Source organism: Hippichthys cyanospilos, chromosome 2 (assembly GCF_059441005.1).
Source record: "Hippichthys cyanospilos isolate Australia breed blue-spotted pipefish chromosome 2, RoL_Hcya_1.0, whole genome shotgun sequence".
Classification (NCBI taxonomy): Eukaryota; Metazoa; Chordata; class Actinopteri; order Syngnathiformes; family Syngnathidae; genus Hippichthys; species Hippichthys cyanospilos.
In genome coordinates, this window is record NC_142370.1 from 18128291 (window position 1) to 18154381 (window position 26091).

At 41.1% G+C, this 26091-nt stretch overlaps 1 protein-coding gene across 3 annotated transcripts in view; it reads left to right on the forward strand.

Moving 5' to 3' along the window:
- Positions 1-26091, forward strand: part of flna (filamin A, alpha (actin binding protein 280)) — a 43690-nt gene that overhangs the window by 14447 nt on the left and 3152 nt on the right. Inside the window, exons 3-47 of one of the 3 annotated variants that reach the window (XM_088408881.1) lie at positions 1925-2176; positions 2961-3058; positions 4089-4236; positions 4318-4436; positions 4509-4586; positions 5675-5837; positions 5930-6130; positions 7616-7753; positions 7849-7975; positions 8405-8541; positions 8622-8818; positions 8958-9071; positions 9746-9889; positions 9983-10106; positions 10280-10440; positions 10528-10618; positions 11736-11905; positions 12948-13065; positions 13253-13365; positions 13437-13586; positions 13683-14001; positions 14155-14328; positions 14423-14585; positions 14670-14830; positions 15219-15386; positions 16642-16765; positions 16860-17016; positions 17098-17287; positions 18076-18099; positions 18491-18738; positions 19095-19169; positions 19820-19919; positions 20002-20142; positions 20221-20349; positions 20479-20652; positions 20763-20927; positions 21015-21218; positions 21309-21461; positions 21543-21665; positions 21817-22083; positions 22166-22303; positions 22836-22951; positions 25302-25434; positions 25526-25702; positions 25793-26011. In XM_088408881.1, the coding sequence (XP_088265007.1) occupies positions 1925-2176; positions 2961-3058; positions 4089-4236; positions 4318-4436; positions 4509-4586; positions 5675-5837; positions 5930-6130; positions 7616-7753; positions 7849-7975; positions 8405-8541; positions 8622-8818; positions 8958-9071; positions 9746-9889; positions 9983-10106; positions 10280-10440; positions 10528-10618; positions 11736-11905; positions 12948-13065; positions 13253-13365; positions 13437-13586; positions 13683-14001; positions 14155-14328; positions 14423-14585; positions 14670-14830; positions 15219-15386; positions 16642-16765; positions 16860-17016; positions 17098-17287; positions 18076-18099; positions 18491-18738; positions 19095-19169; positions 19820-19919; positions 20002-20142; positions 20221-20349; positions 20479-20652; positions 20763-20927; positions 21015-21218; positions 21309-21461; positions 21543-21665; positions 21817-22083; positions 22166-22303; positions 22836-22951; positions 25302-25434; positions 25526-25702; positions 25793-26011 (6885 nt within the window). The remainder of the gene's footprint in view (positions 1-1924; positions 2177-2960; positions 3059-4088; positions 4237-4317; positions 4437-4508; positions 4587-5674; positions 5838-5929; positions 6131-7615; positions 7754-7848; positions 7976-8404; positions 8542-8621; positions 8819-8957; positions 9072-9745; positions 9890-9982; positions 10107-10279; positions 10441-10527; positions 10619-11735; positions 11906-12947; positions 13066-13252; positions 13366-13436; positions 13587-13682; positions 14002-14154; positions 14329-14422; positions 14586-14669; positions 14831-15218; positions 15387-16641; positions 16766-16859; positions 17017-17097; positions 17288-18075; positions 18100-18490; positions 18739-19094; positions 19170-19819; positions 19920-20001; positions 20143-20220; positions 20350-20478; positions 20653-20762; positions 20928-21014; positions 21219-21308; positions 21462-21542; positions 21666-21816; positions 22084-22165; positions 22304-22835; positions 22952-25301; positions 25435-25525; positions 25703-25792; positions 26012-26091) is intronic. The other 2 variants (XM_088408882.1, XM_088408883.1) reach the window with 2 other exon arrangements.

Genomic DNA, 26091 nt, shown 5'->3' on the forward strand with positions numbered 1-26091 from the left:
CTTTAATCAGCATTCTTTAGCACGACTGTTTTTCTGTTCTCACTTTTTGTTTCTTAGTTTTTCTCTGTCATTGCTTGCTTTCTTGTAGTATTGAAAGTGAAGAGACTGGGTTGCCATGGTGATCCACAAATTTAGAAATCTGATGGTGAGGGGTAATTAAAGCTGGCCCTTTATGTCTGTGACCAAATCATTGTTTTTCCCACTGGTGCACCTGACATCTTGTGACACAATGGTGCCAGATTAACAAAACCAAAAATGTTTGATTACTCACACTCAATTGTACAGGAACTTATTAAACATACACAGTTTTTATCAGCGCTAAAGCACATGCTTTTGTAGACTAAAGGTCTGATTACCATCAGTTAGAATATGTTCATGCGCGCGCGCACACACACAAACACACAGCCCCACCTTTCCTCAAGGCTTGTCCTCAAGTTTGAGATCACCCTTCCAGTCAACCCCATCTTGTGCAACATGTACTTGCATGCTTCTGACTTTGTTACCAGCTGTATTTGTGTACATGTGATTTATTGTCTGCGCCTTAGCAAGCTCCTTGTTTTCTTTCTTTTTTTTTTTAACTCGTTTGAACAACGGCGGCTCAGTGAGCGGTGGTTAGCACGTCCATCTCACAGTTCAGAGACCCGAATTGAAATCCATATTGCTCCAGCCTTCCTGTGTGGAGCTTGTATGTTCTCCCTGTGCTGGTGTGGGTTTCCTCCAGGCACTCCGGTTTCCTCCTACAAAACATGCATGGCAGGTGTATCGGACAAACTAGATTGTCCTTAGGTGTGATAGGGTGCATGAATGGTTGTTCGTCTTGGTGTGCCCTGAAGCTTGCTGGCAACCAATTCAGGGTGTCCTCTGCCTTCTCAGATGGATTAGGCACCAGCAAACCTGAGACCCTCCTGATCATAAGCGGCTCTAAAAATGGTTGGATGGAATCGTTTGAACACAAAGTGTGTCAAATGTTTAAAACAGGTGTGCCCAAACCATGTCCACGAGGGCCACTATCCTCCACGTTTTGGAATTGGACCAAGACCATTTAATTCCATAAGTGCCGATTATTCAGATGCAAGCATAGTAGTTTGTGTGACATGAGCTATGGGAGGATATTCATACAAAACTCCTTCAGGTATTATTCCACACACTTCAACACCGGGACTTCAGAGAATTCATTGAGTGATTGCATAATTTCATTAAAAACATGTAATATCACAGTTGCATGCACTTGTAATACAAAACTCCTTAAGGTATTTTCCACCCATTACAACACAAGGACTTCAGAGCATTTTGTGAGTGGTTGCGTCATTTCATTTAGAACATTTAGTATCATAGTTACAACATAACTAGCTGCGACCATTGTTGAATTAAAAAAAAAGACACTTCAAATGCCTCCTAAAGTCCTATAAGGAAAAAAAAAATCAGGAAAAAAAGTGGTTGCCAGTTAGCACGTGATACATTAATGCCCACATTACTCGTCTCACAAAAAAAGTTCAATTCGAGCTATTTCAGCCTTGTTTGTAGGACAAATCACACCTTTTGAACATCACTAAATTTTGATGTGCCCACTTGCAAAGTTCTTCAGAATTTGGGCTTGGGCTTGTATTTGCCATTTGGTCTTTAAACATACATGTCAATTGGTGAGGGTGTTCCCAATGTAGTAGATGAAAGGGTCGAGGAAATATGATGACTAATAAACGGTTTATACACTTTGATTCTGTCAAAATAAATTCCAGAAAAAAATAGGATTTTGGCATTGGCATTTTTTGAAAATGTTATACCTCTTCAAATCAATGTCGACTGATCATTACCATTCACACAACCGTCCAGAGTAAAAAGAATATGCATCACTTTGTGTTAAATGATATTTGTTGATCATTACTTGTGAGATAAATAAATATACAAATTCTTGTGTCGCCTCCAGACTCCAAAGCCATTGTTGATGGGAATTTGAAGCTCATCTTGGGTCTGATCTGGACCTTGATCCTGCACTACTCAATCTCCATGCCGATGTGGGATGAGGAGGAAGAGGCAGATGAAAGCAGACAAAAGACTCCGAAGCAGAGGTTGTTGGGATGGATTCAGAACAAACTCCCCGAGCTTCCCATCACCAACTTCAACCGGGACTGGCAGACTGGTCGGGCTCTGGGAGCCCTGGTCGACAGCTGTGCTCCAGGTGACTGCAAAATGGGTCTATATTTACAAGCTAAGGGAGGTCAACAAGAGGAAAAGGGGCACAATGTGAGCTTGTACACACATTGTGATTGCATGCCCCACAAACAGTTAATAAAAAGAAACCTGGAGCTCATAGCTTTGATTTGATACAAAACATATTTGACACATCAGGCAAAAACTTTTGTGGAAGCTGAAAGACCTTAGGTCAAGTCAAAGAAAGTGCTTTTTAAGGTGAGTCCTTTGCTGAGCTAAACAATGACGGGGAGGTTATTCTGTTGCATCAAGAGTGTGGGGAACGTGAATAAGAGGAGGATATTTGATATGGAGTGATGAAGATTAAAAAAAAGTTGCATTTTTGGTATATTTGGCATACCAATGCAGCCACAAGTGACAGATAAGCTTTTTGTTGCTCTACAGAAACACTCCCAAATGAGTAACCCTCTTAGAAGGCTGTATTTAATATCCTTTAATTTCCTGTTAAATGCAAAAATAAAGAAGAAATGTATGGTCTTATAGTTATAATGTGCCTACTATCACTGTTTATCATTTGTCAGTTTAATATGGGTATTAATGTGAAGTTGGCCCCATTTATTTCCTTTAAACAACAGAAATAACTTTCTTACTCTTGCACCAAGTTCTCTAGATAAATGTGATCTATTATTGCGTAGTCCTATTTTTATGCTGCTTGATAATGTATTGAAATGTATTGCTTTCCATAGCAAAGCTTTTTTTCATGTAAATGCATTAGATACCAAATTAAAAACTACATTTGCGGCTCCTTCCAGGTCTGTGTCCTGACTGGGACCAGTGGGATCAGACTAAACCTGTTGACAATGCCCGTGAGGCTATGCAGCAGGCTGATGACTGGCTGGGTATACCACAGGTAAACTGCATGTTAAATGAATTTGCAAATATAAGAAGTACTGCATAAGTCTTCCAAAGAAAGCAGTGGCTCAACCTGTTTGTTCAATTTAGGTGGCCTGAGTGTTGGTCCTCTATGTCCACCTGTTTATGGTCACCCAGATGGAAATTTTAACTGCAGCTAAAGCTAAATTTTAGTTTTGATCAATTTTTTTTTTTTTTTTTGGGGGGGGGGGGGTACTATGCGAGTAACTGGTTTTAAAATATTATTTTCAGTACTACATCTAAGATTTTGCTCTGTAGATTTAATTGGTTTTCTATGTTGCATGTGGCTTATCAAATCTTTCTGGTAATCATCAAAGTAGATCAAAGTTGACATTTCTAAATTATCTTGTTCAGTTCATAATTCAAAATTGTTTCGATGAGCGGGGGAGCATAGAACATTTATTGCATAGAATTATTTGTGGGCAGTTTCAATAAGACATCAAAAGCTGACAGAATGGTACATTTTAAAACGTTTTTGTGTGAATGTTTGACACTTAACAAATTACCCAGTATTTTTAACTTTGAAGTTGAATTGGACATTTGTGACCTTAATTGTATGTACGAGTTGTTGTGTGGTTGCACCCCACTTAAAACAGTAAGCATTGGACCACAAGGCTCATGGTATACTTATTGTCATATATTCTAGCTGAACTTATCAGTGCAATTTCAAAATGGGTAATGACTCATGGGCTGAAGTTGTTATGCGTTTTGCTGACTGGCACAGAGTTGGCACCGCATTGCGTGCTCTCACTTGGCTGTGTGGTTGCTGCAGTTTCCACCCACCGCCTTTTGTCTCAGTCTCTGTGGACTATTCAAAAAGACAAAAGGCATGTGTGTTTCAGTCGGTCGTGTGTGTCTGCGTGCTTGTGTGTACTTTTTTAATTGCGTGTTAGCAAGTTACCTAAGTGAACAGCAACATTATACATTAGGTCTGTGTAGCGGTAGCCCCTCTCTCTTTTCATCAACAATAGTGTAAACTTTGCATATGTGGTATGTTGCCCTCCTAGGTCATTACCCCTGAGGAAATTGTGGACCCCAATGTGGATGAGCATTCAGTCATGACATACTTGTCCCAGTTCCCGAAAGCTAAACTCAAGCCTGGTGCACCACTGCGACCCAAACTCAACCCTAAGAAAGCTCGTGCTTATGGGCCAGGTATATATGCGTCTTCACACACACACCTACACGCACAACTCCATGAAGAAAGCTAATAAAGACCACTTCTACTTTATGCAGGCATAGAACCGCATGGTAATGTTGTGATGAAGAAGGCTGTATTCACTGTGGAGACCATCAGTGCAGGAATGGGAGAAGTCCTCGTGTATGTCGAGGACCCTGCAGGACAAAGAGAGGAGGTTAAAGAGGCTTGGTGCAACTAATGTCATGGTATTTGTGTACTGTTTTTTAAAATACCCTTTTACTTCCAGGCCAAAGTGACAGCCAACAATGATAAGAATCGCACCTACTCTGTCTACTACATCCCAAAAGTCACAGGCATGCACAAGGTAATCTATTGTACATATTTGATGTGTAATACAGAGGTGATATGAGTTAGAAGAGATTCAGGTAGCTTGGATGTGTCACGTTAAAATTCTCAACCCATTTAAAATACCAGTCAAACGTTTGGGAATGCCTTCAGTTTTAAATGGTCGCAAACCTGTTAAGAGGTCAAGAAATTTGAGCTAGTAATTCTGAAAAGGTATAACAAGGAACTGCGTATCCTTCCAGGACACACGTTTATTATTGGCATAATTTTATATAGAGATATTTTTTCTTGCCTATCACAGTATGATGCTGGCGCATAAATATATATATAATATACGCACACACACACGCACACACACACAGCTATAGTTTTTATTTGTCCTTTTTTTTTTTTTTTTAAATAGCTAATGGACAATATTCGGTATGGTTCAGTAGTACTCTTTCCCACCCAACTGGAAAGTTGCGGGTTTGACCCTCAACCCCGTTTACCCTCTTAAAATGTCCTTGAGTAAGACACTGAACACACTCAACACTAATTTGCTCCCTGGCAGCATCCTGCATGGCAGCAGCTTCCATTATTGTGTGTGTGTGCATATGTGCGTTTGTTCGTTCCTATACGGCTATACTTGTGAGAACCGTTTTGAGTTTCCTACCAACATAAGGAGGACATTTTGGAGAAGTTAGGACTTTTAGGTTGGTCCTAACTTATTCAGACCTGTTTTTTGAGGGTCTTGATTTGCTTATAGAATATAGGTTTGAAATGGGTTAGGGTTGAGGTTAGGATAAGGGTTAGGCAATCATTTCTGATTGTTAAGGTTGGGGTTAAGAGCTAGGAAGTGTATTATATCAATGAATGTCCTCACAAGTATAAGTGTACAAAGTTTGTGTGTGTGTGTGCGTGTGCACACGCCATTGTAAAGTATTTCGAGCGCCATATGGTTTGGAAAGCGTTATATGCAGTATGTATTGAATAATACAGTAATTGTGTGAGAATATTCATGTGCTCATTCTTTTGACTTTTTCACAACCTTTTAACCTTGTTTTTCATTATGAGGTACATTCATTCACTCATTCTGGTATTCCCCTTGTTTTATATGCCATTTTGTAGGTGACAGTGTTGTTTGCAGGCCAACACATCTCCAAAAGTCCTTTTGAGGTGGAGATTGGCATGGCTCAAGGAGACTCCAGCAAGGCCTCTGCGCAGGGACCTGGCTTGGAGCCCACGGGGAACATTGCTAACAAGACCACTTACTTTGACATCTACACAGCTGGTAATTACTTGCGTCAAGTATCAGGTGACAAAGTGTCTGTTCTGTTCCCCCTCTTCGTGGTGTGTCCTCCTCATATATATCCTGTTGGTTAGGTGCTGGCGTTGGTGAGGTGGAGGTTGTGATCATGGACCCTGCAGGGAAGAAGAACACTGTAACTTGCAACATAGAGGACAAGGGCAACAGTAGTTACCGCTGTACTTACAAACCAACCCAGGAGGGCCAACACACAATTTATGTCACCTTTGCTGGTGGCCAGATCAGCAAGAGTCCTTTTACTGTGAATATTGGTGAAGGTAAGATCCAGAAAGAGAATCAAATGTTTCAACAGTTCTGTTTGTGCCAGTTGTCATGGATATCCTTATCAATGTTTCTGAAATTGCTTTAGTGAGTACACATTTGTTGTCACAGTTTTCTTTTTTTTCCTCTTTGTGCTGGATTCTTTCTCCCTGGCCTCCTCTGATAGAGGCCTGGTGTCATCTGACTACTTTTTGGAGCTGCATCTTCCTTCTGCTGTCATTTCCTGTTTCCTGGGATCTCTTTGGGGTACTCACATGTGTTTGTGCTATTGTGTTCTTATGGCGCTATCTTTGTGAGTGGCATACTAGGTTAAAACCACCTGAGAATGTTTTTGCGCTTCACTCTCAAAAGAGGCCTTCAAACAACATTTGGAGAATTTTTAAAACACTTTATATTAAGTCTTTAAATCTCTTACCGCACAGGACTATAAATGGTTTTGTGCCTCTTAATGTCCTTACTAAGATAGCAATATAAAATGCATGTTTGCATGCAGGAGTGTTTTGCTATATCGCTGTCAGGTTTTTTTTTTTTTTTTTTTTTTTTTTTTATCAAATTGCATGTCTTTTTGTGATTGCATCTGTAGACTTGCGTATATGCAATCTGCCTATTAGGTCTCTCTGTGTGTAACTGGGTGGAAAAGAATTTCACACCTCCATGAGGAAATTACTCTTCTACCTCCATGCTGTTTTTGCAACAGACTTTTTTTTTTTTTTTTTTTTTTTTTTTTTTTTTTTTTTTTTTTGTCGTCAGTAGCCCTTTCACCATTAAACAGTTTGAATCCTATTTGTTCCAGCTCAGTAACAATCAAGTCAGCAGATTACATAACGATATTAGTCACTGTTATGTGCCTTCCAGCCTCAAATCCCATTCAAACACACATTTGATTGTGTTCTGGGTTGAAAATGTCTGTTGTCTGTCTTAAACTATACCACAAGGACATTCTTTTCATTCAAAAAGAAAGAAAAAAAATCCAGCAATTGTTTCAAATGATACAAAGTTGTAATGTAAAATACCATATTTTGATGCAAAAAAGTAATGTATGAATTACTGATGTTTTCTAAATACCGTTTTACTTATTTTAACTGCAGACATTTAAGTATAATGTCATGTGGTATAGTGCTTTTCTGTCTTTTTAAACAAATTTAATATAACATGGTTTTGACAGTTTACATTGTTCCCACTTTGAAGGCCATATCATATATCTACCATCATGTAGCCAGTCTCTCTTCCTCTGACATTTGCTCATACCTGGAAAGCCATCCCACTGTGACAGGCACTAACAGGTGATATTAAGGAAGTGGGTTCTTGTATGTTGGTAAAGGCCCTCTTCCTTTGGTGTATCTTAACAGCCCACTTAATATAGAAAAGGAGGGATGTGGCAATGGAGGGAGACACTTCTTGACCCAAATTCTCATCATTGGTTGTCATCGCATGGGGAACCATTTCTCATTGTGTGCGTGTGTGCGTGTGTCTTTCAACAGCATGCAACCCCAGCCTATGCAAAGCAAAGGGTCGTGGACTGCAGCCTAAGGGATTGAGAACAAAGGAGACAGCAGACTTCAAAGTTTACACCAAAGGAGCTGGCACTGGAGAGCTTAAAGTCATCATCAAGGGTCCCAGTGAGTTTTTTTTTTTTTTTTTTTTTTTTCAAAAATGTGTCTCTTAACCTTTTAGTTTGAGATAAAATGGTACTGATATGGCTTCTTGTGTGCAGAGGGACTTGAGGAACCTTGCAAAAGGAAAGATTTGGGAGATGGCGTGTTTGGGTTTGAGTATTATCCAACCACACCTGGCACATATAGCATCACTATCACCTGGGGAGGACAGCACATTCCTCGCAGGTATACACTCACGACAGAAAATTAACGTCACATAAAACCAATCCGGAAAGGATGTTTTAAGCACTAATGGCAAAATTCTGGTGTGTTCATTTTTATGCACTCCATACTTGGGTGGGCTTCTTTTTGCAACAGTCATGCATTAAAATGGGTCTCACCTTCTTGAGGACAACCTTTAGAGATGATTGGTATTGTACCATCTTATGGCACGTGCCCACTCAGCAAAGTTCTGCTGTAAAATTTAATCAGCATGGACATTTCGTGACATTTCAGAACCCTCACACTTCTGCTGAAACAATCAGTTTTGAATGATCTTGTGCAGTATGAAAATTTGTATTCTTTATGAAACATTAGAACTTTAGGTTGTCATTATCTGCAAACCATTAATATATTTGAGATGTACCTGTGGTCAAGAGTGTTGTTTCTCTTTAGTCCCATTGAAGTCAAGGTTGGTCCTGAGGCGGGCCAGCAGAAGGTGAGGGCCTGGGGTCCGGGCCTTGAGGGCGGAGTCATTGGCAAATCGGCTGACTTTGTAGTAGAGGCTGTCGGAGACAATGTTGGCACCTTGGGTATGTTTTCTTGTGACTTTTAAATGTTTTCAGTTGTTTACATCTCGGTTTCCTTGCTAAGTTTGCTTTGCCATCTTCAGGTTTCTCTGTGGAAGGTCCATCTCAGGCCAAAATTGAATGTGACGACAAGGGTGATGGTTCTTGTGATGTGCGCTACTGGCCCACAGAGCCTGGGGAGTATGCCGTACATGTGCTTTGCAACAGTGAGGACATTCAGCACTCCCCCTTCATGGCTGAGATTGTCAACCCACCTGGAAAAGACTTCTACCCTGACAAGGTAAGCAGTTACTTTGGACAAACTTTCTTGGTGTTTTTCAAACCACACATTTAATAGTTGGCGAATCCTTTAAATAAAATGTAATTACCTTCATTTAATCTTCTTCCTCACAAGTGACAGTATTTTTCCCCCCCTTCAGGTTAAGGCATTTGGCCCAGGTCTCCAAAGCAGTGGTCTGGCTGTTGGCAAGCCCACTGAGTTTACGGTAGATGCCAAGCAAGGTGGAAAAGCTCCGCTGAAGATTGTTGCACAGGTATAGTTGTCATACAAAAATGTGATTGTTTTTTTTTTGTTGTTTTTTTTAGTAAATAAAATCAGCATGAAAACAATGGATAACCAATGTTAGCCATTTTAAGGGCCATTATAACCACGTGCAGGACAAGTTAAATCCTTGAGCTATTGGGGCCGTTGTCATCCCCATTCAGTAATTTTTATTGAGTGTGTACAAAAACTAAATGGGCTTTCCTTTACTGCTCTGATTTCCTTATGTGTGCACTAGGTTCTAAGCTAGGCTATGTGCTCTTATTTAAAAAAAGGAATTTTCTTTACAATATTTCTATTCACCTCCACAAATCTAAGCATGGCATTCTGATTATAATACTGAATTATTGGAATATGAATTAAGCAGCAAAATCCATCCGTTTTTTTTCTTTAACTGTCAACCAAAAATGACATGATGGCCAGATGCCATTTTGGTTTTGGTCACGTGTTAGTTCAGCCCTGAGATACTCTGATGTAAGTTTCAGTGACAACAACATGCAAAATGGCTGCCTGTTGAGAGAGAGAAATTAGTTGCATTTAATCAGAACACTGCACACTATTGCGGGGCACATAGAATACAAAGATTTTTTTTTATTTTTAAACTTCACCTTTAAATGTTTCACTGAAAAATTACTGATTACACTTTGGTTGTCCTTAACTCTGCAGGATGGGGAAGGCACTCCTCTGGATGTGCATGTTAAAGACAATGACAATGGCACATACACTTGCTCTTATACACCTCGCAGACCTTTAAAACACACAGTCATGGTCTCCTGGGGAGGAGTGAACATCCCCGACAGCCCTTTTAGGGTATGTATGCTTCGATTTTGTTTTTTTTTTTTTCACAGATTTTCATAAAATGTTGTTTTAACTCTGAGCTTTCCCCTTTACATTTGATTATAGATGAACGTAGGGGCAGGCTGCCATCCAAACAAGGTGAAGGTATCAGGACCTGGAGTGGCCAAGACCGGTCTCAAGGCCTTTGACCCAACTTATTTTACAGTTGATTGTACTGAGGCTGGTCAAGGTAAAGGCTTTTTTTTGTTTTTACTTCCACAAGACTAAACCAAAACATTTTTACAACCCTGCAAAAGTTGAAATGCTATGCATAAATGCTACCATTGTTGTACTTGTATTATGCAAACGGATGTCAATTCCCAGCTACTAGTGTTTGTGAATTTACTTTTCTGCTGTCCAAAGGTGACATCAGCATCGGAATCAAGTGTGCCCCTGGTGTTGTGGGGAATGCCGAAGCTGATATCGACTTCGATATAATAAGGAACGACAACGATACATTCACTGTCAAATACACACCACCTGGGGCCGGCAGCTACACCATCATGGTTCTATTTGCTGACCAAGTAAGTTGTATTCCCATATTCAGTCATATAAGTTGGATTGAGCCTGTCTGCGTGTGATAAGTTGTATTCCTGTTTTGTACTTTTCAGGCTATTCCAATGACACCAATCAGAATTAAAGTAGACCCTGCCCATGATGCTAGTAAAGTTAAGGCAGAAGGACCAGGACTTAGCCGAAGTGGTAAGCATTTTATTTTATTGAAATATTTTTTTAATGTTTACTCCTTATTTTCGATCAATAATAATGGATAATGGTTTGTGCATTAGTGAAATCGTAGGTGAATAATTTGATATCTTCATACTTGAACTGTGCATGTTCGGAAATTTTTGTTTGCCCTCCGAAAGGGCGAGGCAGGAAGCACACGGGGGATGTAACTCTTGTTTATCCTTTTTATTTTTTAAGACACACAGGTCATAAACCTGAAAGGGGGAAAATCAAAACAATTTCACAATAACACGGTACATAATACACTAACAAAATACCTATGCATACAGGCATAGTCTAACTTAAATGCAAACTATCTCAGCGGTCATTGTGGCAGAAAAACAATTTACCACTGCTCGCGCTACAACTGCGTCAAATAACATGTGGTAACAAACGGCCGATTGTGGATTTCAGTGCCGTTAGCTTGCAGAGGAAATAAAGGCATTTTAATCGTCACCTACCAACGGGCTGTGTGCTCCTGCTTGCTGGTTCAGTGACTGCAAGTGACAAATGACAGATGTCGTACACCTGTCACTTTTAACCTCCGCCACAAATGTAAACTTTACGTTTGCTCCACTCTAGATTGCCATGTGAGGGCCATTAGCCCAAACTTTGTGGCGGTCTTACGGTACCTAACCTGCTCCGCGACAAGAATCACTTTGTTCTTAAAAACTACTGTAATATTCCTGTGTGAACAAGGATGAACTTGGACGCTGGTTCAGTCTGCTCAATTCTTTGATAGGAAAATATTGTGGTATTTGCAGCTAACAAGGTATTTGTGTTAGCTGAGGTTGTTCGTCCTGGCTGCAAACAGCCAACTGTCTGCCTCTGCAGTCTCACTCGTCTATTACCATAAGTAAGGATACGTCCGATATAGAAATTCTTATCTGTACATCATAACTCTGTTCCTCAAATATTGTAAAAAAAAAAAAAAAAAAAAAAATCTCTATTCCAAACTATACTTGTGGAATTATGGGACGATGATAATTCTTGGTGTGTGCGCGTGTGACTGTGTATGTATGGAGTTGACTGTATAATGCACATTTTAAGCTTTCGTCACATTATCCACTTTTAAATCTGCTACTTTTGCTAGGTGTTGAATTAAACAAGCCCACTCATTTCACCGTGACCACAAAAGGTGCAGGAAAAGCAAACTTGGACTGCAGCTTTGTCGGCCCCATCAAAGGAGAGGCAGTCAAGGACTTTGAAATCATTAACAACCATGACAATACGCAAACGGTCAAATACACTCCTGTACAGCAGGTAAGGTTCCAGAATGTTCAACCAATCAGTGTTAAACAGATTGATTCAGAAGTGTATAACAATATTGTCCAACCACTACTCCGAGGAGATAAAGAAAATTTTCAACAATTTTTAAAGCTGTTCACTGGTGTATGTTAGCAGACATATTTTGGTTAAAAGTAGAGGAAAAAAAATAAAGAATTAGAGGATACCTAACATCTGCTTATAACTTGCAATTACTTGATACTATAACTTGCAATTACTTGATACTTTGGATAGGGATGCTGTTATGCAAATGAGCTACTACTTACCTTATCCACCTGTGCTGTTTGTGCCAAAGCAAGAACAGTTTTTCACTACTTTCATAATAAAAAGCCGAACTACAGGACGACTGTACGAACTATGAAGCATAAATTTTATGTGCCACATATAACAATACCCAAGCTAATCTTATTAGTATGTTTGTTGAACTTGTATAGTACATTGAGTGCACTAATATAGTGCTTTTAAGTTTTGTTACTTCAGTGTGCATGACTGTAAGAACAAACCTTTTTTCAGCTTGTCGCATTAGGAGTCACTACATGTCACCCTTATCCATCTAAGCCTAACTTCTTAATCCTCCTTTGCAAAATCAACTGCCCTGATGTCTTCCTCACTTTCCTCACTATGTCAATTAACTTTTTTTCCCTGGCAGATCCATCCTCATCACTCTTTTACCAAAATACTCACCCTGCTGAACATGTCTAAACCGTGGAAGTCTAGTTTCACAAGCATCTAACTTTTTATGCCCCTCTAAGCTAATTTCAAAATCCGATCCACCCTGGTCACTCTTAAAAAGAACCCGATCTTCATTTAATCTCTGCCACGCCTAACAATTCCCGCCACCTATTCCATCCTGGTTGGATCAGTTTCTTTCCTTCCTTTCCACACTCAACCTTGGCTGTTGACTGAGTAAAGTCCTCCATGCGCTCTATTTCTACCAACACAATGGAGTTACTCAATCAAAACCTTTTCATTGACACAGACCGTTACACCTTGAATCTCAATTCCTTCCTGACATCAGGGTCCTCTGGGGCTTGCTGTTACCTATGGTGGAGATCATATACCCAAGAGCCCCTTTAATGTCGCTGTGGCGCCCTCACTGGACCTCAGCAAGATCAACGTCACAGGACTGGGGGACAGTATGTGCTTATCAGTCCTGTTCTAACAGTTCATTGTTTCTACGTACTGTGTCTGTGATAAAAACTGTATTTAAACGTGCTTGAAAACCATACAGGCTGCATCCTAAACAGCTTGCCATGTTTTTTTACTCCCAACTTTTTTTTTCTTTTAATTTTAACTATGTCTCTGCTTGTTTGTTCATTGTAGAGATGTCCGTTGGCAAAGACCAGGAAGTGACTGTGAAATCAAAAGGTGCTGGAGGACAGGGCAAAGTGGCCGCCAAAGTGACAGCTCCCTCTGGAAAGCCCATTTCTTGCAAGGTGGGGTACATTTCAATACATACACATTAATTTTACACCTCTTTGGATACAAATGCAAATGATCTTCTCAGGTGGAGCCTGGGCTGAGTGCAGAAACCAATCAGGTCAAGTTCATCCCAAGGGAAGCAGGGCCATACCAGGTTGAACTGACTTATGATGGAGTCCAGATCCCTGGATCACCTTTCACACCCATAGCTTATCCTGCCACAGACCCCTCCAAGGTAAATTATGAAGGACTGTATGTGCACAGGTTCAATAAATTAGAACCATAGAAATGCGGCCCTTAGTTGTTAATGCATGCAATCATCTCCTGTCAGGTGCGCTGCTCTGGCCCAGGCTTGGAGCGTGCCAAGGTTGGAGAAACTGGGGAGTTTGTGGTCGACTGTACCAATGCTGGCCCAGCTGAACTGACCATAGAGATCATTTCTGACGGTGGTACAGAGGCTGAAGTTCATATCCAGGATAATGGGGATGGCACATACACAATCACATATATTCCCCTTTATCCTGGCTCATACACTCTGACCATCCGCTACGGTGACCAGGATGTGCCTAACTTCCCCGCACGGCTCACTGTGGAGCCAGCCATCGATGCCAGTGGAGTCCGTGTGTTTGGACCAGGGGTGGAAGGCAAAGGTGAGACAACACGGAAAGGACAAATGAAAATGGTCACCTGTTAGATATGCGACCATTTCAGTGGCTTAATGCAATGATTCATTAAGATATCATTTGAGCCTGTTGACATTTGTAAAACATTATCCCAATTTTTATTTTTTATTTTTTAAACAGGTATTTTCCGTGAAGCCACCACTGATTTCACGGTGGATGCTCGTGCTCTTACTTTGTCGGGAGGTGACCACATTAAAACTCTAATCAGCAACCCATCGGGCAGCCGTACGGATAGCTTGATCACCGATCTTGGAGATGGGCTTTATAACGTCGAGTACACGCCCTACGAGGAGGGTTAGTTGAAAAGTATCATCTTCCCACTTTGGAGAGTCAGTGTGTTGTTACCTCAGCTACACAAGCTTGAAGATGTTCCCTGTATATGCTTTAGGCACACACAATGTTGAAGTCTGTTATGATGGCACACCGGTGCCAAAAAGCCCATTCCGCGTTGCCGTCACTGAAGGTTGTGATCCGGCCAGAGTACGTGTGCACGGTCCCGGCCTGAAGAGTGGCACTACCAACAAACCTAATAAGTTCACCGTGGAGACACGGTAAATGAGACTTAAACCTTACATTCAATGGGTTTTACTCCAATTTTGTGAGAGCTTTTCAGTTTTATCTGATCTTATTTACAGGGGAGCCGGCACTGGCGGTCTTGGGTTGGCAATGGAAGGTCCATCAGAGGCCAAAATGTCCTGCACCGATAACAAAGACGGCAGTTGCAGTGTTGAGTACATCCCCTATGAGCCGGGCACATACAATCTCAATGTAACGTATGGAGGACAACCCGTCAAAGGTACTCAACTTGGAAAACAAAAAGTCAGTTTACTACTGCTACTGCTCAACGTTGTTGTGGCTGAACAACAAAACACACGTGTTTGATTAATGAAATCTGTTTATATTAGAACTGGTATTTTACTCATTCACTGTTAGCCAGGTTGAAATGCACTTTTGATTAATGCAGTATCGCTGGTAGTGAATGAGCCAGCCCACTAAAAATGGAACTTAGACATCTATAGCAGTCTATGGTTATGAATAATTAAGGTTACCTGTACATTTAGATTGATGCTGAAATTTCACCTGAAAAAAGTACTTGCTCAACAATTTGTGAAAAATGTCATTTAGACTAGAGGAAAAAATATGCATTTGATTATTTACTGTCCACTAATGTAATGTTTTCATAGGCAGTCCTTTCTCAGTTCCGGTCACTGACACAGTGGACAGTTCCAAGGTGAAATGCCAAGGTCCGGGGCTTGGTGGCAATGTCAGGGTCAATATTCCACAGGCTTTTACAGTGGATGCGACCAAAGCGGGAGTGGCTCCACTTCAAGTTCGTGTGCAGGGCCCCAAAGGTGTGTTGCTTCAGATCTCAATGCTATTTAAAGTTTTGAACATTTAATGTAATATTGACAAAAAAAAAAATCACTAGACATTTCTCTTTTAATGCAGGGTTTTCAGAGGTGTGGGCCGGATTCTTAAAGTACTAAAAGTAGAGTAATTTTGGCAATTTAATAACATCCGACCCGCAAGATTATTACGTTTAAGCAATTAAAAAAAAATAATAGGACCGAACCAAGTAGTCCTCTGTTCATAATACGGTAATGCCTTTGCGTGTGTTAAAAGATTTATTGTCGTAGTTCTGTCTGATTACTTCTTTTATTGTAAGAACAGACTGTTACCAAAGCGTTGCCCGAAGCTCATCGTCCTCGTTAACAACTGACTGACTCTCTCAGTCCTCCTCCACTGTGTTCCTCCTGACTGGACAACAACTGACATTAAAATACATAAAAATTCTTAAATTTACAAGCAGTGCCCAGATGAGCACTGCAACTTAAGTCGAGTTTTTTTTTGTTTGTTTGTTTGTTTTTTTCACCCCTTCATTTACAGTACAACCCCCATGGTAGGGGGCCTGGACTCATTACAGCATAATTCAATACAGACCGATTTTCTCCACATACCTGCTTGAATAACATTCCGTCGAATGAGAAATAAGTCTTAAAATGATTAAACAGGATATACCTCTAATTCTATATAGTATGCATCCGTTTTAGAGTGTTTGCACCTGTCAAGTGCCGCCGAATTGCCCCTTGCTGCAGTACTCACGTTGACGTTAGGGAAGGAGGGGACAGAGAAGGGCAGCCTTCCTTACTCGGATCTTGCCACGTCAATTGGGAAATGAAAGCGCCAAATGCTTAAAGCTTTCTTTTCCTTGGAAGTTGTAGGCTCATGTCTCTTGACTGGGCTTATTCCCCTTGCCAAAGACGTGTGTTTCTTACTCATTTTATTTCTTTTTGAGTGGAATTTTGGTCCTCAAGTGATCGAAATGAATCCATGAGAATTCGGCCAGTTTTTAGATTAAAAGGTTTTTCAAAATACCTTTCGATTTATACTAAATATGCGATTTGTGAACAGGAAAAAAAAAATCATAGGAATTTCCAATAATGTCATGCAATTTAAAAAAAAAAAAAAAGCTTAATTTTTCTTTTTTATTTTCTTTTAAAGAATGTCTTTAACTTATATAAATTCTAATCCAAAAGCTAAATTAATTTGACACCCCTGCTTTGATGCCTTTGCTGGGATTAACAATTGTTTGTTTATGCATATTAGGTGTGGTGGAGCCTGCAGAAATTGTGGATAATGGTGACCAAACTCACACAGTCAACTATGTTCCCACGAGAGAGGGTCCGTATTCCATTAATGTTTTGTACGCTGATGAGGAAATCCCACGCAGGTACCACATATACAGAGTGTGACTATAGTGTTTGTTTTTTTTTTATTTAATTTTTTTAGTTTAGTGTTTAAAACAAAACAATCACCTTTTCCAGCCCTTATAAGGTCAAGGTGCTTCCTACCCATGATGCCAGTAAAGTGCGTGCTAGTGGGCCTGGTCTGAACACCACAGGGGTGCCTGCCTCCCTGCCTGTGGAGTTTACCATAGATGCCAAAGATGCAGGAGAAGGACTGCTGGCAGTGCAAATCACTGTGAGTGTCTTGGCGTGCAAGTCATGCACCGGTAGTTTGACGAAACTCTGATCACTCTTGATGAATAACTGTAATGTACAGGACCCAGAAGGAAAGCCCAAGAAGGCCAAGATCCGCGACAACCACGACGGAACATACCTAGTGTCTTATGTTCCAGACATGACTGGCCGATATACCATCTTGATCAAGTATGGTGGAGACGAAATCCCATATTCACCGTATCGCATCCGGGCCCTGCCCACAGGAGATGCCAGCAAATGCACTGTCACAGGTATGCAATGAACATCATCCATAGTTTTACTGTACTCCTGGTGTGGGCATGCAATTAAGTTTCATCTGATTAAACCTACTGAGTCCTTGAGAATGTTGTCAGTTTTTTTTTTTTTTAACTTAGATTACAATTCTGTAATTTGTTGTAAAAGTGTAAATTGTTTAGGTCATTTAAAAAGCATGTGTCATTTACCACCCAGGTATGAGTAAAACTCATTCTGCCTACCTTCCAAGACGTCTGGACTGCTATCCTACATACTGGTTGTCTTTTTGATGCAGTTCTTAAATCAATGTTTAGGAAACTTTTCTTTACAGTTTGAAATATATATACACCAAAGTCTCCTTGCAGCTGTTCATACCATGTGTTACTCAATGAATGCGGTATTAAATTTCCGTTACAAATATTATTGTTCATATTTGCATAATCAGTTTGACCTTTGCTAGACTTGAGCCCACAAATATCTGCTTCTCAATGTGCTTCACAAAGTACTCAATTCTGCTGCTTTTTTTTTTTTTTTGACATTTCATGCATTTATATGTTCAGATTCTATTGCTGTTAAACTCTTCCTTAGCCCATTCACTGTTCCACAGACACAAACATGCCCACATATGCAAGCACAGACACCGCTCCTCGCCTCACACAGCACTTAACCGCTGTTTTGTATTTTTTTATTTATTTTAATTGAATTTTTAGAGCACACATTTGCCTTCAATCACCCCTACCTGACTATCTTGTGTGTGTCACTTTTGTCTTTTGCACATCCTGCTTGTCACCGTTCCCACTATCAGTCTCAATTGGAGGTCACGGTTTAGGTAAGCCTATGGAGCAACTTTGTACTGTAGAGGAATTCCTGTCTTTAGCATGGAAAGACTCTTAACAAGGGCTCTAATTTACTCTTCTTTTACACCTTTTATATTTCCCACTTGTACTGCATTACATGTGTGCGTTTCGCTCACATTCGCATTTGGATACACTAATACTAACTCATGGAAGTTAAGGTAGGCATGCTGAATGATACCAGCTAATAAAGCTTCCAGTTCGGCAGAAAAATAACAGTAGAAATGTTGGGAAAAGAGTTTCTGGGTTTAACATGACTAGATTTCATCTTCAACCTATTCTTCTGTTGGTGAATTGTGCATGCTAAATGGACAATACTACGGGTGCCCTAGTGCATCACCAAACTTGATTATTTCAATTCCACAGGCGCTGGTGTTGGCCCAACCATTCAGATTGGAGAACAGACAGTCATCACCGTGGATGCAAAGGCAGCTGGGAAAGGCAAGGTGACCTGCACTGTGTGTACACCCGAGGGAGCTGAGTTGGACGTAGACGTTGTGGAAAACGAGGACGGCACATTCGACATCTTTTACACTGCGCCACAGCCCGGCGAGTATGTCATATGTGTCCGTTTTGGAGGAGAGCATATTCCCAACAGTCCATTCCAAGTTACGGTGAGTGTCGTTGTAGGAGCTACATCGGTTACATTAAAAAATTGGACATGAGAAAGCACAACCTGAACCGACTAGATTGTTTCAGGACCAGCCCTCAGTTAGCAAGCTCTCGGGCCTACAAGTCGGGATTCATTTAACATCAGCCAGCCACTGAACATCATTGGCATATAAATATTCCTGGTATATTTTAATGTAGTATGTGTATAATAAGAGAAAATGTCACTTCTCATAGATTAGGTTCAAAACCACAATCCTTTTAATATTAGAGCAGAATTATCACTAGGATAGGTGGTGTCCCATTGTTTCACTTCCCTACAATCCCTTCTATTTCTCCCCTTTAACATCTCACCCACCAGGCACTGGAGGGGGCTCCATCAGACCAACTCATGCAACAATGTCAAATGCCCCAGTACTACGCTCAACAGCCCTGGGTACCTAAAAACTCTGTCCCTACATTTTTTTTTTTCCCCCAAATGAGTCCTATGTCTTATTTTCATTGTCTGTTACTCTACTTCCTGCCTCTGCTCTGCATCATCAAACATGTCCGGCGTCAATGTGTGTGCTGTGTCTCATTGCAGGTGTCTCACCTCTGATAGGCATTTCTTTCTCCTCTTGTGCAGTGTTCTTTCATTAACAGGGCTCCTAACATGGACAATGCAACACGAGTTGCTCAGTAACAAAGAGACACTGGTCGACATTTATATATGTGGTAAAGCAATTGGCGTTTAAGCTAAATTTCAACAGTTCAGAAAAGAAAACACTGTGTTGCCCAGTGCTCTTTGACAACTTACTGAAGGGACACATGATCTGCGTTGACAGTCTTCCATGTGGACATGTTTTCTGAGTCGTTTTTTTGCTGAACTACACTTTTGACCTTGCAGTGTTTTAGCCCGCATTTCATTCTCAGTTACTGCTGGTGTCAACATCATCATCATCCTCATCATTTCCAATGATCTACCCTGTTGATCATTTCACGTCATTGTTTCATTCCATTTTGTTTGCCTGGATAGCGCAGCTCAAAGTGTAAAATACTGACAAAAGTTTTACATGCTGACTATTAGACTTCTGCTCTGTCTTCTAGGCAACAGACAGACCATTGGGAATGAACGGTCTAGACGTGACAGGGCTCAGACCATTTGACCTGGTCATCCCGTTCACCATTCAGAAAGGAGAGATCACAGGTAGGAAACAACTAAAAAGTAAGGCAGGCCTCTTCTTTTGGCTTTCATGAATCTCATTATCTCTCCCTCTCCTAAACTGCAGGTGAGGTCCGAATGCCATCAGGCAAGGTTGCGAAGCCTGACATCACAGACAATAAGGACGGCACAGTTACTGTCAAGTATGCGCCAATTGAGGCTGGGCTGCATGAGATGGACATAAAATACGACGGCATTCACATCCCTGGTGTGTGTTGTTTTTGAGACCTTGCATAATAGCTTTATGAGAGGTCTATTCTCTAACATTTTGATTTAACATCCGTAGGAAGTCCCCTACAGTTTTATGTTGACTACATGAACAGCGGTAACGTCAGTGCCTATGGTCCTGGGCTAATCCATGGGACTGTCAACAAGCCTGCCGTATTTACAGTCAATACTAAAGATGCAGGCGAGGGTATGTTAGCACATTTTCTCTACCTCCTATTTAAATGTTCAAGTTATTATTCTTTTTTTTTTTCTTCTTTCAAGTCGTGCCCCCCCGGAGGAGAATCCTTTTCTTATGATGATTGGCTCTTTTCTGTAGGTGGTCTGTCTCTGGCCATTGATGGCCCATCTAAAGCAGACATCAGCTGTGTGGACAACAAGGATGGGACATGCACTGTGTCTTACCTGCCTCTTCTGCCAGGAGACTACAGTATCCTGGTCAAATACAATGACAAGCACATTCCTGGCAGCCCCTTTTCAGCAAAGATCACTGGTATTACAAGATCCTAAAATACACTATGCAAATAATATGTGCCCTATGGTTTAAAGTGAAGTGTAGTTTGCAGTGCTGTCAAAATACACATTCTTTGTTCCTGCCTCCAGGAGATGATTCGATGAGGATGTCCCATCTGAAGGTGGGATCAGCTGTTGACATTCCTCTGGACATTGGCGATTTTGACTTGAGTCAACTGACAGCCTCGCTCACCACGCCATCTGGTCGTGAGGAACCTTGCCTCCTAAAGATGCTGCGTAATGGCAATGATGTTGGTGAGTGGCACAGTTATAAACCAAACGGATGATGACACTGATCAGAAAATACCTTCTAAGTGTTGGTTTATTCTCTCTCTGTTACAGGCATCTCATTTGTTCCGAAGGAGATAGGAGAGCATCTGGTGAACATCAAGAAAAACGGTCGCCACATTCCAAGCAGCCCCATCCCTGTTATGATCAACCAGTCTAAGATTGGAGATGCCAGCCGTGTTCATGTTAGTGGCTTGGGCCTGAGTGAAGCCAGCACCTTTGAGCCTGCTGAATTCATAATTGACACTCGTGATGCAGGTACAAGCTTCAAGTAGTTTATCAGTGGCATCAGTCACTGAAGAAAAAAAAAAAACACCTGAAACGACCCTCTTGTTTTGGTCTATTCAGGCTACGGTGGCCTGAGCCTTTCCATCGAAGGACCCAGCAAAGTGGACATTAACACCAAGGACCAGGATGATGGAACCTGTAAGGTCACATACTGCCCTACTGAACCTGGGAATTACATAATCAACATCAAATTTGCTGACCAACATGTTCCAGGTATGTAAAAATAACAGGACAGACTGCGAAAATGGTGGTAAGATGTCCTAACCTTAGCCATTGTTTGTGATTTTTGTACAGGGAGTGCATTCACAGTAAAAGTTACAGGTGAAGGCAGGATGAAGGAGAGCATCACTAGGAAGAAAAGAGCAGCATCGGTGGCCAATGTTGGCAGCCAGTGTGACCTCAGCCTCAAAATCCCAGGTCGCCAGTGGCGGAATTGCATCCATTTCTTGCATGCATGTGTTTTGTTGATGACAATACTATCTAAACACTGGCATATTGCTCCAATTCTATCAGAGCACAGAGTTTAAGTGTTTTTATTATTCAAATGCCCAACTGCTTGTGTCTTCAGAGATCAGCATAGCAGACATGGCTGCTCAAGTGACTAGCCCCTCCGGTCAGGTCCACCAGGCTGAAATTATGGAGGGAGAGAACAACACGTACTGCATCCGTTTTGTCCCCACTGAGACAGGCGTGCACACAGTGTGCGTGAAATACAATGGGATGCACGTGCCTGGCAGCCCATTCCAGTTTACTGTCGGCCCCCTTGGAGAGGTAGGGGCCCATAAAGTCCGTGCTGGTGGACCGGGCCTTGAGAGAGCAGAGGCTGGAGTGCCAGGTAGGTGTGGTGGCCGGATATTGTTTTCTGAGATAACTCAAGTTTCAAAGAAAACCTGGCCTGTTCCATTTTGTGTGTAAAGCTGAATTTAGTATCTGGACGAGGGAGGCTGGAGCTGGTGGGCTCAGTATTGCTGTGGAAGGGCCGAGCAAGGCCGAAATTGCCTTGGAGGACCGCAAGGATGGCTCTAGTGGAGTCTCTTACATTGTGCAGGAGCCAGGTGAGACAAGAGAGGCAGCATGTTTGCACAGAATCACAAAAGTCTGATTTGAGCTGATTTGAAATGTCTTAATTTCATAAAGTTACTATTTTTGGGCAGGTGAAAGTCTGCAGTTGATCTCACAAGCATTGACTCTTTAAGTAGACTACAACTTAATTGTAGACCAGGAACACTATGACAAATGCAGCTTGGTGAGGCCCTTGTAGAAAATGCCCATAGAGAGGATGTACATCTAATTGTTTGTAGAAAATGCCCAAAGAGAGGACGTGCATCTAATTGTTTATAGAGACTAACAAAAGTGTTCAGCAAATGTAAGCATAGTGACGTTATGGTCAACTGGTAAAAGCCCAATTCAAGGGCTAAGAGGCGAGGAGGCGTAGTGTCAGCAAACATGACTAAAGTTGTAGTACTGTATGTGTTTCAAGTCTTCATGTGAATGTACTGACTGAATTATTATAGTATTTTTTTTACCTGTGTTGTAGCTTAGTTAATGTGATTGCTTTTTTTATTGGAATCTTTTGTGTTTGTGTAGGAGACTATGAGGTTTCAATCCGCTTTAATGACGAACACATCCCTGATAGTCCTGTCATCGTTCCAGTGGCCTCACCCTCAGATGATGCCCGACGCCTAACTGTTGCCAGCCTTCAGGTGAGGCTCTGAGACGGGCACACATGTCCATGTGCACGTACACGCCAGGCCGCAGTACACTGCCCAAAATACAGCTGCTTGTTAAGTGACCTTATGTAAGCTACCACTCTGAGGTACTGACCATCTTGAGCCTTAGCGAGGAAACTGCAACAATAGACAATTAGAACAATAGAACCTCTGCGAAGCAGCAGTTGCTTTGAATGTAAATAAAGTGTAGCTGGTTAGAAGATTGTGACGGTACTGTTAGAGTGGTTCAGATATCTTAAGTACTGCAGGTCACTCAGCAGCTGCTGCATTGTTGGGCAGTGCCAAGGGCTTCTGGAATAAGAAGGGACTGTGTGTGTTTCTCGTGCCTCATTCTAAAGGCTCCCAACAGCCTACCCCCTCTAAATATGTTTATGGGGCGCTAAAGGGTTAAAGAGTTTAGAAATGGCTGCCCCCGCCCCCTCCTCCCTCTCTTCCTCCTTACACACACACACACACACACACACACAGTGCTATAACGATAGTCATAGTCTCATGCACTCATGCGTTTTAACCAAAATCAAGTTATCTTTTTAATACAAGTGTAGTACACAATTCAGATTCCTAACTTTTTTTTTATTACAATTCCATTTGATTACTACTTTCTTTTTTTTTTTTTTTTTTTTTAATTCAGGTAACTGTCTTCCTTTATAGACAAGTGTCTTTTAAAATGCATGCAGACCCACTAGACATTTGAATACATTTTAAGCGAACTGAACTTCGGGTCTTTGTTTTTGTTTTTTTTGTTTTTTATTCCATGGTCAACCTCAGATCTGAAGCACTTTTCGTATATAAAAGGTGAACTGTCCCAAGAACCTGATATGAACTGTTCTGAGACCTAGTCAAAAGAGTTTGAACTTTGTGACATAAAGGTAACAAAGGTGACCTCTGGGTTCCTGAAAGTTGTATAAACACTATCACTGAGGCACTTATACACAGTCTTTCTCTCTCTCACTTGTGTTAAATTCCCTCTTGCCTTTTTAATATACAGCCTTCTCTTTAACCTTCTTAGCGACCTCCATGTAAGGTAGGAAATGATTTCTCTTAAGTTTGTATATTGTCATTTTCATATAATTCTATCAGTAACTGTATAGACCTCATCGTTGTTTTGTTTTATCAATTATTGATAGTAGCTATTCAAAAGGTAAACCATTTGTAAGAAATTATTGAAAGAATATTTTCAGAACCGTGTACACAAACAAAATGTCTTCAAACTAATGACTAAAATCGGAACACAAGAAATGAACGTGTTTTAACTGAAAACTACGATCGCACAGTACACATTTTTACAACAAAGACCCTAGGCCAGGGGTGTCAAACTCATTTTAGCTCAGGAGTTGCATGCTTTAAATCCTCTCACTTGTATGTAAATTTTTGCTCTGCGTGCCAAAAATAGTGGGTGTCAACTGTAAATATAATGTTAAAGTACATTTAAAAAAAATATATTTTTGTTCATCTATGTAGCTGTATAACACTTTTTTTTTAAGTTGTATAGAATGAATGGACCCCCATCTTTTGCTCATATGATTCATGATATATGATAATATATATATATATATATATATATATATATATATATACACACAGGTATGTTCTTTAGAACACATAATAAGATGAACTAAAAATGAACAAATACAATACAACACTACCCAGAGGAAGGGAAATGCTTCTTTGTCAGGAGTGCAGTGACCTGCAAAGAACTGAGCAGAATAAAATAGTGTTGTTGTTGTCTCATTTCGGACACAGAGTAGTATCCACATGCAGTCATGATGGACACGAAGATTTGAAAAAAACTGACAAATTTTGTGTACTGTAGCGTTCATTGTTGTCAGGCCATGAAGAAACTTGCAGAGGATGACAGAGTTGCTATTGAGCGTGAGTGGCAGCAGACAGCAGCTCATATGCTTGTTAACCGACTTTTTTTTTTTTTTTTTTTTTTTTTAAATGAAAGAAGCGATCAAACAGAACCATGACTGAGAATCGTTTAACACACTCAAAGGCATTACGGTATTATGGACAGCAGACTAATGGGGTTGGTCCTATTGCTATTTTTACAAATGCTTCATGAAAACAGTTTACGGGTCGGATTAAAACTCCTCTGGGTTACGTTTAACGCCCCCGCCCTAGACTAAGGTTGAGTAAGTTATTACAATATATGCATGGTTTAATTTTAGTACACTAAACCGAACAATTCTGAATGTAATTCTGGAAGGTGTCTATACTGTTATTGATCAAATTATATAAAAACAACTCGTATCAACCCTGTTGTCAAAAGTATTGGTTCTCCACCACGCTGAGTTGAGAGTGTGAGTCTTTTGTCGAGCAGGAGTCTGGCTTGAAGGTGAACCAGCCAGCCTCATTTGCAGTCAGCCTGAATGGAGCAAAGGGTGTGATTGATGCAAAGGTTCACAGCCCATCAGGAGCGCTGGAGGAGTGTTGTGTTACTGAGATTGACCAAGGTAACCACAAAAAAACAGTATATAGTAATTCAACAACTGTTGACTGTTGTGAAGGATTCTGCCGTCAACTCCCGTTTTCTGTCTTACCTAGATAAGTATGCAGTCCGCTTTATCCCCAGAGAGAATGGCCTCTATCTAATTGATGTGAAGTTCAACGGAAGTCACATTCCTGGTAGTCCCTTCAAGATTCGGGTTGGAGAGACAGGCCAGGCCGGCGACCCCGGGATGGTGTCTGCCTATGGACCGGGCTTAGAAAGAGGCAGCACAGGTAACATGCAGCACGCTACTGTGTAAAATTGGGTGTGTGTGGGGGGGGGGGGCTAATAATCCAAATGCCGATTTTCTATTGTTACTACAGGAACTGCATGTGAATTTGTGGTCAACACGAGCAACGCAGGCCCCGGGGCTTTAGCTGTGGCCATTGACGGTCCCTCCAAAGTGAAGATGGACTGCGTGGAATGCTCGGAGGGTTACAAAGTCACATATATTCCAATGGCACCGGGCAGTTACCTGATATCCATCAAGTATGGTGGACCCTACCACATCGTGGGAAGTCCTTTCAAGGCAAAGATCACTGGTGAGAGACTTGTTGTGACTCGACAATTAATGGTTGCGTGACTTTTAAGAATGATTGGATCACACTCTACCGCCATTTTT